This window comes from Arachis ipaensis, chromosome B8 (genome assembly GCF_059453495.1).
Source record: "Arachis ipaensis isolate K30076 ecotype BB chromosome B8, ASM5945349v1, whole genome shotgun sequence".
NCBI lineage: Eukaryota > Viridiplantae > Streptophyta > Magnoliopsida > Fabales > Fabaceae > Arachis > Arachis ipaensis.
Window position 1 is genome coordinate 105,568,605 of NC_142443.1, and position 12,260 is coordinate 105,580,864.

At 35.2% G+C, this 12,260-nt stretch overlaps 1 protein-coding gene across 1 annotated transcript; it reads left to right on the plus strand.

The window, feature by feature from the left end:
• The first annotated feature begins 1,068 nt into the window (after positions 1-1,068).
• On the plus strand, positions 1,069-4,848 carry ALIS5 (ALA-interacting subunit 5). Its single transcript, XM_016315434.3, has 8 exons — positions 1,069-1,424; positions 1,806-1,864; positions 1,974-2,048; positions 2,141-2,251; positions 2,399-2,469; positions 2,768-3,065; positions 3,582-3,871; positions 4,601-4,848. The coding sequence occupies exons 1-8, from the start codon at positions 1,349-1,351 to the stop codon at positions 4,653-4,655; spliced, it is 1,035 nt and encodes a 344-aa protein (XP_016170920.1). The 5' UTR covers positions 1,069-1,348; the 3' UTR covers positions 4,656-4,848.
• The last annotated feature ends 7,412 nt before the right edge of the window (positions 4,849-12,260 follow it).

The following is a 12,260-nucleotide window of genomic DNA, read 5'->3' on the forward strand; positions in this document are numbered from 1 at the left end:
AATCCTAATAAAATAAAATTAAAATTAAATAAAGTTAAATAAAATAAAATTTAAGAATAAAATTAAAATAATCTTCAAATTGCATATATAAAGTGTATTTTTAATTTAATTCCAATATTTAACTGTATAATCTCTAGAAACAGCGATGAGCTAAAGAAATATACACGTAAAAGATAAAAATCAAATTTTTTATTGACATTAAAAAATATTTGTAATAAATTATATATTCATTGAAATGGAACAAATTTAAAATGGTGTAATATATATGAAAAAATTATTTATTATATAAAGTTTATAAAAAATATCTTTAAGACCAATTCTAAACTTCTCTATATTATAGTTAATGTACTCTTCTAATTTCTAATATAACTTGTACTTTATTTATCACTTATTGTAATAAAAAATTAGGCTTTTTTTTAAATATATTAGTCTCTGTTTAGTTTTAATTTTCTGCGTTGTTAAAAAATGTTTCTAAAATCAAATCCTTTTTAACTTTTTTTTAATAATTGGTTTACAAATTTTGTAAGAGAAAAATATACTTTATATCTTTAATTGTCTTAATTTTTTAATGTTAAATTTTATTTCGTTTAGATTTACTTTCAACATTTTATTTTGTGTTAATTTTATCCTTATTTCAATTTAATTAAAGAAAATTAAATCCTAATAAAATAAAATTAAAATAAAATAAAGTTAAATAAAATAAAATTTAAGAATAAAATTAAATAATCCTCAAGTTGCATATATAAAGTGTATTTTTAATTTAATTCCAATTTTCAGTTATACAACATTTTAAATTTGTTTCATTTCAATTACAATCTCATATACGTAACATATTCACATTTATTCTTTAGTAATTCGAACCAATTAGGTTCGAATTATGTGATAGCTCAATTTGTGTGTAATTCAAACCAATTAGGTTCGAATTATGTGTGTCTAGTTCGAACCAAATAGGTTCGATTACATATAAGTATGTTTTGGCTCATTCGTAAATCAATCTTCAATTTTACTTATTCATGTAATAATTATCCTCCATTGGTTTATTTGTGTTTTTTACCCTAAAAGAAAGTTGCAGGCTGAGCTTTTTGTATTTGTTTGACTCTCCTAGTATAATTAGTACCATCATAACGTCTTTGTTAAATTTGCATTTCTTTTGACTTTCATTCTTCGTCTTTGCTAGTTTCACTTTCCGCCTCCTCCTCCCCCTTCTTCTTATCTGTGTTTTTTTCTCTCAAAATTCCTCTGTTTCTTCCGCGATCACACGCTTTTTCCTTCAATTTCTGTTCGGCGGTTTCAGTTCCCATTGAATCCCCTTCAAAGACGAAGTCTTCGATAGATTCTGATTCGGGAAATGTCATCTTCTGGTGCTGCTGGTGCTGGATCAACCGATTCCACAGCTGCAAGAAGAAACACCAAGCGGCCTAAGTGTAATAACACTCTTTTTCCTTTCATCAATTTTCTTTTCAGTGATCTGTTATTCTTAAACGGCAAAAGTAACCAACTGTCAATAGTTCCGTTATGTTAAACCGAAAAGGCTCGGTACTATTTGACTATTAGTTTTTATAGGCGTGGAAATATTTCGGGTACAGGTTGATATTTTACTCTGCAGAGGTTTATGTTGCTATATTTTTATTTCATGAAGATATCATATGACAAATTCACTGTGTTTGGTTGAGAAAAGAATTTGATCCAAGGTCCAAGGAGATGATAGCGTGATTTAATTTATATCAACAATTGCCTTTGTGTCATTTATTTTTGTATATTTTTAATTTGATAATAGTTCTGTTTAATAACTTAATGACATTCAGATTCAAAGTTTACACAGCAAGAACTTCCAGCGTGCAAGCCAATTCTTACGCCACGAGCGGTAACATTGCCTGTTTGAAGAAGTTGTTTGTAACTATTTTTAACATAGCATTCGTGTTCAAGTTGTTGTTTATGTAGAACTTGAACTTAATTTAATGTCTTCCTTGCAGGTTATTTCGGCATTCTTGCTTGTTAGTGTTGTATTCGTCCCAGTTGGTGTTGCTTCATTACTCGCTTCACGAAAGGTCTGCTTGAGAGATATAATGTGTTGGAGTGTATGCCAAAGTTTTATCTTTTTTATTTCTTAGCTTTATTTATTTTTTCTTGGATATATCAGGTTGTTGAAATTGTTTATAGGTATGATTCAAAGTGCATACCAAAGAATGTTACGAACAAGGTAGCTTATATTCAAAGTTCTGCTGATAAAGCATGTAGCATAACACTCAATGTAAGTCCTCTTGGTGCCACATTATTTAGTTTGCTGAATATTGGTTATTGGTAATTTTTCTCAGTTTTCAGTAATTATGTTTGATATTTAATAGTTTTGGTTGAAATTCTCTTAACTTTTCTCTTCCTAAACTTTACTCTTGTGAAGGTGACCAAGCATATGAAGTCACCTGTTTACATTTACTATCAGCTTGACAACTTCTACCAGAATCATCGCCGGTATGTAGTAGCCCTTTTTTTTCTCAAGCATTACACATTCTTTTCATCTATTTCAATTTTATTTTTAAGATGTACTAAGCGAGCAGAAAATTGTAAGAAACAAGGTTCTTTGTGGTCTGTTTTTCGTTACTTTCATATATAATTATTATTTTTTCAATCTTCCTAAAAGTTGATGTTTTTGTTCTGCAGCAGTGCCTTAATTATTTTTACAATCAAGTATTGCCATGGTTTAGATGCATATAATTCGTTCTGTATGAGTGTTTGTACTCTAATAATTAGATAATTTTCTATAATTTAGGTATGTAAAAAGCCGAAGTGATGAGCAGTTGAGGAAGCGTGGTGAAGAGAACGAAACAAGTACTTGTAAGCCTGAAGATATGGTCAATGGAAGGGCAATTGTACCTTGTGGTCTTATAGCTTGGAGTCTATTCAATGACACATACAGCTTCTCTGTCAACAAAAGGAATTTGACGGTGAACAAGAAAGGCATTTCTTGGAAGAGTGATAGGAATCACAAATTTGGAAAAGATGTTTTCCCTAAAAACTTCCAGAATAGTTCTATTATAGGTGGTGCACATCTGAATGAATCCATACCAGTAAGTATTTACATGGACATGTATTTTGATTGAATTAACCATCTAATTTTATGTTTAATTGTCAATGTAATTGGAAGCTTTATCTTTGACTGCAATGTAAGTTTTGCTGTTCACCCGTTCATGTGCTATTTTGTTAAGCTTGCATCATTTGCTTTACTTATTACTATTACCATTATTCTTATTATTAGCATATTTCCTGTCACTATGGAGATGCCATGAAAAATTATTGGTAAAATCATTAAGAAAAAAGGATTTTAATCAATCGTCTATAAACATTGTCTACGACTAGATACTATGGTATAAATGTATAATCTGGTAGAATAATGCTTGGAAAGAGAATCTATTGTACTGCTATATATTTGTATTCTTCTAGTCTGTTCAACAAACTTCTTTTTCATTTCAATTACTTCCAACATACTATACTGTTCGTATTAGATTACTTTGCTATTCTCACTAAATACGTCTACCAATGAGGTGCATTGCTCACTTTTTTTGTGTTTTTTATTTATTGATCAGCTGAGAGAGCAGGAGGATCTTATTGTCTGGATGCGAACTGCTGCACTACCAACTTTTAGGAAGTTGTACGGAAAAATAGAGGAGGATCTGAAAGAAGGTGAACTCATAAATGTAACATTGAACAACAACTATAACACATACAGTTTCAATGGCAAGAAGAAGCTTGTGTTGTCGACTACTACCTGGCTTGGTGGGAAGAATGACTTCCTTGGAATCGCCTACCTTACTGTTGGAGGATTGTGCTTCTTTTTGGCTTTGGCTTTTACCATTGTATATTTTGTTAAGCCAAGGTACACTAAAATTTTCAGCTGAGTTTAAAATTTGATTAGATGCAGGGTCATTCTTTTGGTAGCTTAAATATGCTTTCTTATTTTGTTGCTGTATTTTTTTCCAAGTATTTTCAGCTTTACCATATTGAAAAATTTTGCATGCAATTATTCATTCTCTGCAATAGCACGCGGAACCTAAATTCTTAGTTCTATGACTTATGATATATATAAGGGGAGTCTTGAAGTAATAGTTGAGTTGTCTCCGTGTAACCTTAAGGTCAGGAGTTTAAATCGTATAAATAGCCACTGATGCATTTTATTAAGTTAGACGGCTTACATTACACTATTTGGGTGTGAAACAGGAGATGCTTGTGCACTGGCTGGCCTTTCTTTAAGACTTGTGACACATTAAGCAAATCTTGCTATTAGTCAAATCTAAGAATTTAGCTTAAACTTTTTACACCCTTTTTAATCTTGGAATTAGTATTGGTTCTATTCATTAATCCAATTAGAAACTGCATTATTTTTATGACTCGTATGTTTAGTGTATTGTACTTATGAAATCTTGTGCTACGAGAAAATCCTCTTGTGATGATGGTGATTAGTAGCTTGATTAGAAGTTGTATAAGAGAAGGAAAAAAATGTCATGCTTTGTGGTTCTATTTCATATGATTTTTTAATGAATCACTAAATTTTCTCATAAATAACAAGGCAGTTTTAGGCTCTAACCTTCTATATCTGTATGTGTAGGCAACTTGGAGACCCTTCATATTTGTCATGGAATAGAAACCCAGGAGGGCATTGAATGAAGAAATAATTGTTCATTTTTTTATATCTTCCAAGATTGTGGCTTCGGCAAATGTGGCAGGTGTAATTTTTGTACATCTATGTTACTACATGTAAAACAGGTATTCGTATCATTCTCTTCCCTCCCCTATCATAAAGATAACCAATAAAAGACAGTTGTTTTGCATGTTTTATGCATCATAGTTGACTTATCTTGTATGTCCCTATAAATAGAGTCCAGTGTATTTTTAAGTTACTATTCATGCAACCTGAGAGACACTATAATTCTTGCCTTGTTTGGCTTTTGCTGAGTCAAAATAGGTGAAACCTTGTTGAATGGGGTGAAATGCCCCTTCAATATTAGAAGGATCCATATACTACAAGGGCTTGAATTTGTAAGACTATATGAAATATTTGTTTCATAAACAGATTTCTATACTGCCTACTTAATCATGACTAAAAAAAAAAAAGGAGACAAGAAAATATTTGCAATTTTAACGAGTTCCACACTTCCACTAATAAGAAGATATACTCAATCAGACACTCAGAGAATTTTACATCAAACATTTTGTTTCACAACTAAATTTTATTATATTCTATATCCCTCGAGAATTTTAGGCTTGTACTTATAAGTCCTTGAATAATAGCATGGAAAACTTGCAAACAAAAAGATGAAATGTGTTCAATGTTGCAACTTTTCAAAGATTCATTTGATACTTTTTTTGTGCGTGTGTAAACAGATGTATCCCACAATGCCGTGAGGGCTTTCATATAAACGTTAGAAGAGACACTACAACAGTCATACCAACCCAGATACAATTATCCCAGTTAAGTAGTACATAGTCGACATATACATATATTAGTCATGGCCTATTTAGATAACCCCTAGTTTGGTACTCAAACTAACAAGAAAAACAATAAAGTCCTACCTCTAAAGAAAAATACTAACAAAAGAGACGGAAAAGCACTCTAATCTCTAAAACATCACAAGACGTCCGGTATCTTCAAAATGCAAAACGTATTTCTGAGCTCTGTCGTTGATCACATGTGGTTGTGGATACTCATGGCTAGTGCTGGATGGCTGGAAAGGATCATCAGAACAAAACTCAGAAAGCGGAGTTTCGTAAGGAGTTTTTAGGTTAAAGAACGAACAAAAAGTAGAGAAAGATAAGGCGGTCAGGTAGAATATACAGGGATACACAGCTCAACCAGTCGAACATACTCCCAAGTCTAGATCACCGCAGAAAGCAGCTTCATCGATCAACGAACGTCACTGTTGACTCCATCTGTAGGAATATTGAAGGGAAGGGGTAAGAACCAACGGTTCTCAACAAAGTACTAACAAAAGGAAAGCAGTTAGTTCGTTTATCAGTTCTAGGGCAAACCTCTAGCGTTGGGACAGTCGCGTATATCCTAGTCCAATCCTAATGCTACAGTCTTAGTTCTCCGATGACTAGAGCCTTAGTTCTATCACTAGATGAGATCAGTTACATGATAAAACGATATTATTAAACTCTATTATATATTATGTTTACACAGAAATCTTTTAGAGGTAGATTTCGTTTGAATCCTATGATCTCAAAAAATTAATTGTCTTTCATGAATAAAATAATAATAATAATTAAAATTTTTTTTTTATTTTAAATTATGACCTGATCTATTAAAAGTTTAAAACGAAACGAATTCAAACTTTAGAGGATCCAAATTCATTATGATACATTATTTTTGCAACTTCAACCACAGGAAACTCGAGAAATCGTTTAACTTTTTTCAATAAATATATCTCAAACCTTTTTCAAAACTTACTTATCAACTCCAGTTTTTAAATTACTTCTTCTAAACACATTATTTTCTTTTTTAATTTTAACCATCCAAATTCTGTCATTTTTGCGATTATTAACTTCCAAAGATAACGGTAATGGATTATACAATTATGGATCTTTTGTTTTTGGCAGTAGTATCCTCAGGTTTGTAAATTTCATGTTTGTGTTTTTCTTATGTATTTTGGTGCACAAGTGTATAATATGCCTATTTGATTCCTTCTTGTGTTTCGTATAATACCGTCCTTCAATGACATATACAAAAAGTGGTTATCCATAATTTTCAATATACAAATATAATCTTAGTTCATTTGAATAATTGAAGTAACTGCTCTTATTTTTTAAAACAAAAACTTTAGGTAGTCTTGGTGGACTTAAGGTCGCTGCTGCTGCATTGCCACCTTGCATATGTTCTATTTCGCTTTGGTATTGTCTATTTTCACTTTTTAAACTACCACCTTGCTCTGCCACTTATCTATCTTTATCATTACTTCTGTAGTTTTAGTATTATTTTGTTATTCAGATTTCATTTTCATAGAAATTAAATATACTCAAGAAAAAGATGAAAATTAAAATAATGGTATTTTAGTTTCCTGAAATTAAACTTGTTTAAAAATAAATTTTCAAACTTTAAACTAAATATGATAATATGATATTTTCATCTTAAAATTTTTAAGAATTATTTATAATTTTTCGAACCACACACCCCTGTCCTTTCTTTCTATTCACTGGAATCTACTTCGCATTGTCATTCTATTTTGTTTTGCTACTTGCTTCACTCTTGCCTTTCTACTCTAGATTCTCCTCCACCTCTACCTCTGCCTCTCCCTCCTTTCTTAACACTTATACCTATGCCATCATAGTCGTTGTTGCCTTCGTACTCCTTTGTTGTGCCTCTCTATTTCTCCTTATTACTATCTCATTTTTATAAAGCTTGGAAAAGGTACAAGCAGATGCTTAGGAAGTGTCCTCCTGATATGTTCTCAAATTAGATTTAAGTGCAGATATTCTATGATAGAGTCTCTCAGACCGCCAAGATGTCTCTAGATAATTCTGCAGGAGGGTAACTCCACATGAAAAAGACCCCTGATGAGGCCATGGAGCTGATCGAAGTGGTTGCTAATAACCAATATATATACTCTTCTAAGAGGACCTCTGAGAAGAAGGGAGTCATGGAGTTGGATACATTGGATGCTATTCTTACCCAAAATAAGGCTATGTCTTAGCAAATCAATGCTATTACACAACACTTAAGTGGAATGCAGGTCTTAGCCCTCAGTACTCAAGACGCCTCTTATGATGTGCGTGGTGGCTTCCCTCAAAGTTAGACTTATGACTATAGCCAATTTACTCCTGAGCAGGTTAATTTCATGGGCAACTCCTCCAAAAATCCCAATAATGATCCCTATTTTAAGACATTCAATCAGGGATGGAGGAATCACCCTAATTTTGGGTGGAGAGACCAATCTCAGAGGCAACCAAATTTTAATAATTCTCAGGGCAGTTTTAATCAGAATAATTTCAACAACCGTCAGTTTCAAGCCTCTCAGCCACAACAGGCATCCACTCAGTCTTAGGGTACTCCTGACTTGGCCTCTATAATTGCAGAACTCTCCAAGAACACTCACAGTTTTAAGCAGGAGACCAGAGTTTTACTTCAGAATTTAGAGATACAAGTGGGTCAGTTGAATAAGCAAATACCTGAGAGACCTCCTAACACTCTTTCTAGTGACATAGTGCCTAATCCAAGAGAAGAGTGCAAGACTATCACATTGGTCAGTGAACCAGTGGCAGAGAAGGAAGTATAAGTTGCTGAAGGATCAAAAAAACTAGAAGAGACTGAGGGCACCAAAGTCCACGCCCAGAAGCTCTAAAAGGGAACCAAGTAGGAGCAATTCTCATAGTTCTTGGAGTTTTTAGAAAGTTGTAAATCAATATTCTTTTTGTTGAGATTCTGGAGCAAATGCCTCCCTATAAGTTCATGAAAAGCTTACTTTCTAAGAAGAAGACCTTAAAGGGAGATGAGATAGTGATTCTGACTAAGGAATGCAGTGCAATAATTCAGAGCAAGTTGCCAAGGAAGATGCTTGGTCCAGGGAGCTTTTAGCTTTCCTGTACTATTGGGAACATAACTTTTGACAAATTCGTATGTGATCTTGGTGAAATTATTAATCTAATGCCCTTGTCTGTGAGGAAAAAGCTACAAATCCAAGAGGCACAACCAACAAGGATAGCACTACAAATGACAGACAAATCTCTGAAATAGGCACATGAAATAGTGGAGAATGTATTAGTCAAGGTTGGAGAATTCTTTCTCCCTACAGATTTTGTGATCCTTGACATAGGAGAGGGTGAAAATGACTCTATAATCATCGGAAGACTATTCCTGGCTACAGGGAGAGTTCTGATTGATGTGAAAAAGGTGAATTGGTTCTACGGATGCATGGAGATTACTTGGTATTCAAGGTTTTTAAACCCTTACATCACTCTGGTGAAGGAGGCAGTTGCAAGAAGAGTGAGCTCACTAATCCGAGTCTCCAAGGATCCCTGACTGAAGCAAAGCAGAGGTCACAGCTCAAACCTCCTTTGGTTAGAACTAATACAATTCTCCCTGACATCAAACTGAAGTTTGGTATTGGGTGTGCATCATCCACCAAGGAGAGAGGTCCCAAGAAGAAGGTGCCTAAGGGTTGGAGGAATAAGAAGATTCCCATTGATGATTTCTCACCAGGAATGAAGGTGGTGCTTACCAAAAGTCCAATCTTGCCTCATACGGTGAATAAAATCCTATCTCTTGAGCATATTGAGTTAATCCATGAGAGCACAGGAAAAAGATTCACGATGAGAGGTGAGGAGCTAAGGGCCTATGACCATCCCTCTCTTTAGCAGAGCTGACCGTCAAGCTAGTGACGGTAAAGAAGCGCCTACTGGGAGGCAACCCGACCCTGAGTATCCTTTGATTTTTTTTTCAATTTGATTTTCATTTATTTTTTATTTTTACTTATAGTTTTCCTTGGTTTAATAGTGTTTGTGATCATTCAATGTATTTAGAACAGGAACAGAGGACTCTAGAGGAGAAATAGAACACCCTAGAGCACAGTCCACTCGACTGCTCTGGCGTTAAATGCCAGGTTGGGCATTTAGCACCAGAAAGCACATGATTTCATGGGTTTATGTCGATTGGGGCACTAAATACCAAGCTAGGTGTTTAGCGCCTAAGTTGGCAAGTAGAAGCTGGCATTAAGCCAGGGAGGGCATCAAGTTCTATGCAACCCCATGACTGATGTGGGTGTACTGATGGTCAGAGAGTTCTATGCCAATGCTCGGGTGACTTACAAACATGTCAAGGGCGTGAACCTAGACCCGAATAACTGGCGCACTATGGTCCGAGGGAGGATCTTGGAGTTCGATCCAGAGAGGGTGAGGGATGTACTGTAGTGGCCACCATCCAGAGGCGACCTTCACTCTTACACTCAAAGGGTCAATACTAATCAGAGACTGGACCAGCTCCTCACAGATATATGCCTCTCCAGAGCACAGTGGAGGCGAGATGCTAGAGAACAGCCATACCAGTTGGGCAGGCATGACCTGAGGCTAGTTTCTCAGGGATGGCTAGAGTTTATTTAGCGCTCCATCATCCTTAAAAGTAACCGTTTTGAGGTTACCATTGACCGAGTCGTGATGATTCACTGCATCATGCTCAGTAATGAGGTGGAGTTACATCAGGTGATTCTTCAGGAGTTATATAGCATAGTTGCGAAGGCCTCTACCTCTGCTAGATTAGCCTTCCCCCACCTCATCTTCCGCTTCTGTGAGGCCGCCCTAGTTTGCTTTGATGGAGATACCCCTATTGACATTGAGAGGCCGATCACTCAGAGGGGTATGAAGTATGCCAAGGAGCTTGGCCGAGCACCACCTTAGGAGCCAGTTCCCCCTCCTCGGCAGGAGCAGCCTGAGATGTCTCAAGGATTCTATTTCCCTTCTCGTGACTATTAGGATCAGTTGACCACATCTATTGGGGAGCTGACGTCTTCTGTTGATCAACTGAGGATAGAGCATTAGGACCACTCTGCCCTCCTTCATCAGCTAGTGGAGGAACAGCAGAGCTAGAGGCGCGAGCTAGAGGATCTGAAGCGTTAGAGAGGATTTTCGGGCAGGAGCAGCCACCAGGACTGAGGTGGTTGAGTTTCATTATCTACTACTATATTTATTTTCTATTTTTTAGTATTTTATCTTATTTCCTATTATTTATTTAAAAGCTTTTGCATGATCATTAGTAGTTTACTGGTGGTTTAATTTAGTTGTTGTTATTGATTTCTTGCAATTGGTAGTCTTAGATTTTATTATTCTTGAAATTTACCATGCTCTTATTTTTATGCACACCAAGTGTTTGATAAAATATTTGGCTTAGTTTTAGAGTAGATTTTAGCACTCTAGGCTTGAGATTGAGGATTTAGGTGCTTTGATGTCATTGATGTCTAGTGTGATTCGTAATTTAAGGTTGTTAGTTGGTTTTAAGATCAATTATGTCCACTTGACTTCACCCTCCGATGTTAGAGGAAAACTAAGTGAAATTAATCCTTTGTAATTACCATGTTGTGGTCAATGATTAGATAGGAAGCCTTGACTCTTAATCCTTGCCATGAGTGTCTTTTAGCACTTATATTATCTTAGTTGTTAGCTTTGCTTTCTTGTTCATCAATCTAAAAGCCCCAAAATTCTCATAACCAATAATATGTACACTTCCCTGCAATTTTTTTGAGAGACGACTCGAGGTTTAAATACTCTCAGTTTTTATTGGTTCGACTTAAGTGATAAACAAAATTAAATTTTGATTGATGGTTGATTGTTGGTTTGGATCTATACTCAACAAAATTATTTTGCGAAAATTCTAAACCGGCGATTTTCCTCCATCAAGTTTTGGCGCCGTTATCGAGGAATTGCAAATGTGCACTTGTTATTGGTTATTGTTAATATGTTGATATTGTGAATAGCTTGATTTTTGGTTGGTTTGCTAGTTTTTGCTAGTTTTAGGAGTTTATTTTCCTTATTTTCTTAGTAGCTTTTGTTTTCATTCTTTCTTTCTATTATGAATTCTCACCCATTTGGCTATGACTTTGGTTCCAACTATGTTGTAAAAGATGGAAATTTCAATGAGGATATGCATCAAGGATGGAAAAATCAAAGGTGGGAGGAGCGTCAAGCATATGAACAATCTTCATGGCAACAACCTCCTCTGGTATACTATGAGAATTATCCACATCATGATGCATACCAATCTAATATGTGTAGTGGACCTCCTTTTGGTTATCAGTCACAACCACCATATGCCTATGAATTCCCTCCTCAACATAGCCCTCAACCACCATACTCACAAGCCTTATACTTTTAGATACCTTCTCATAACCCATATCCACCATATCACCAACCTCATGTGTCACACCCTTATGAACTATACTTAGAGCCACCACAATTCTAACATCAATACTCTCAAGAACCACCACCTCTATATACACTACATCAATACCCTTACCAATATGAACCACATTCCCATTATGAACCCTTTCTCCTAAACAATGAATCATCATCTCCACCCCAAACCCCAATGGATAACACTCTCATTTCATTTCTCCAAGAGCTAAGAGAATGTCGCACCATTCTTCAAGAGCGACTTTAAGCTCTAAGGAGGCAAGACGAATTCACGGCTACCTTGCCCAAGGTAGTAAGCAACTTAGCCTCACAACGCTTATGCACTCAAAGCACTCCCATTGCCAAATGTGGAGAATCAAGTGAAGAGCGTAGTA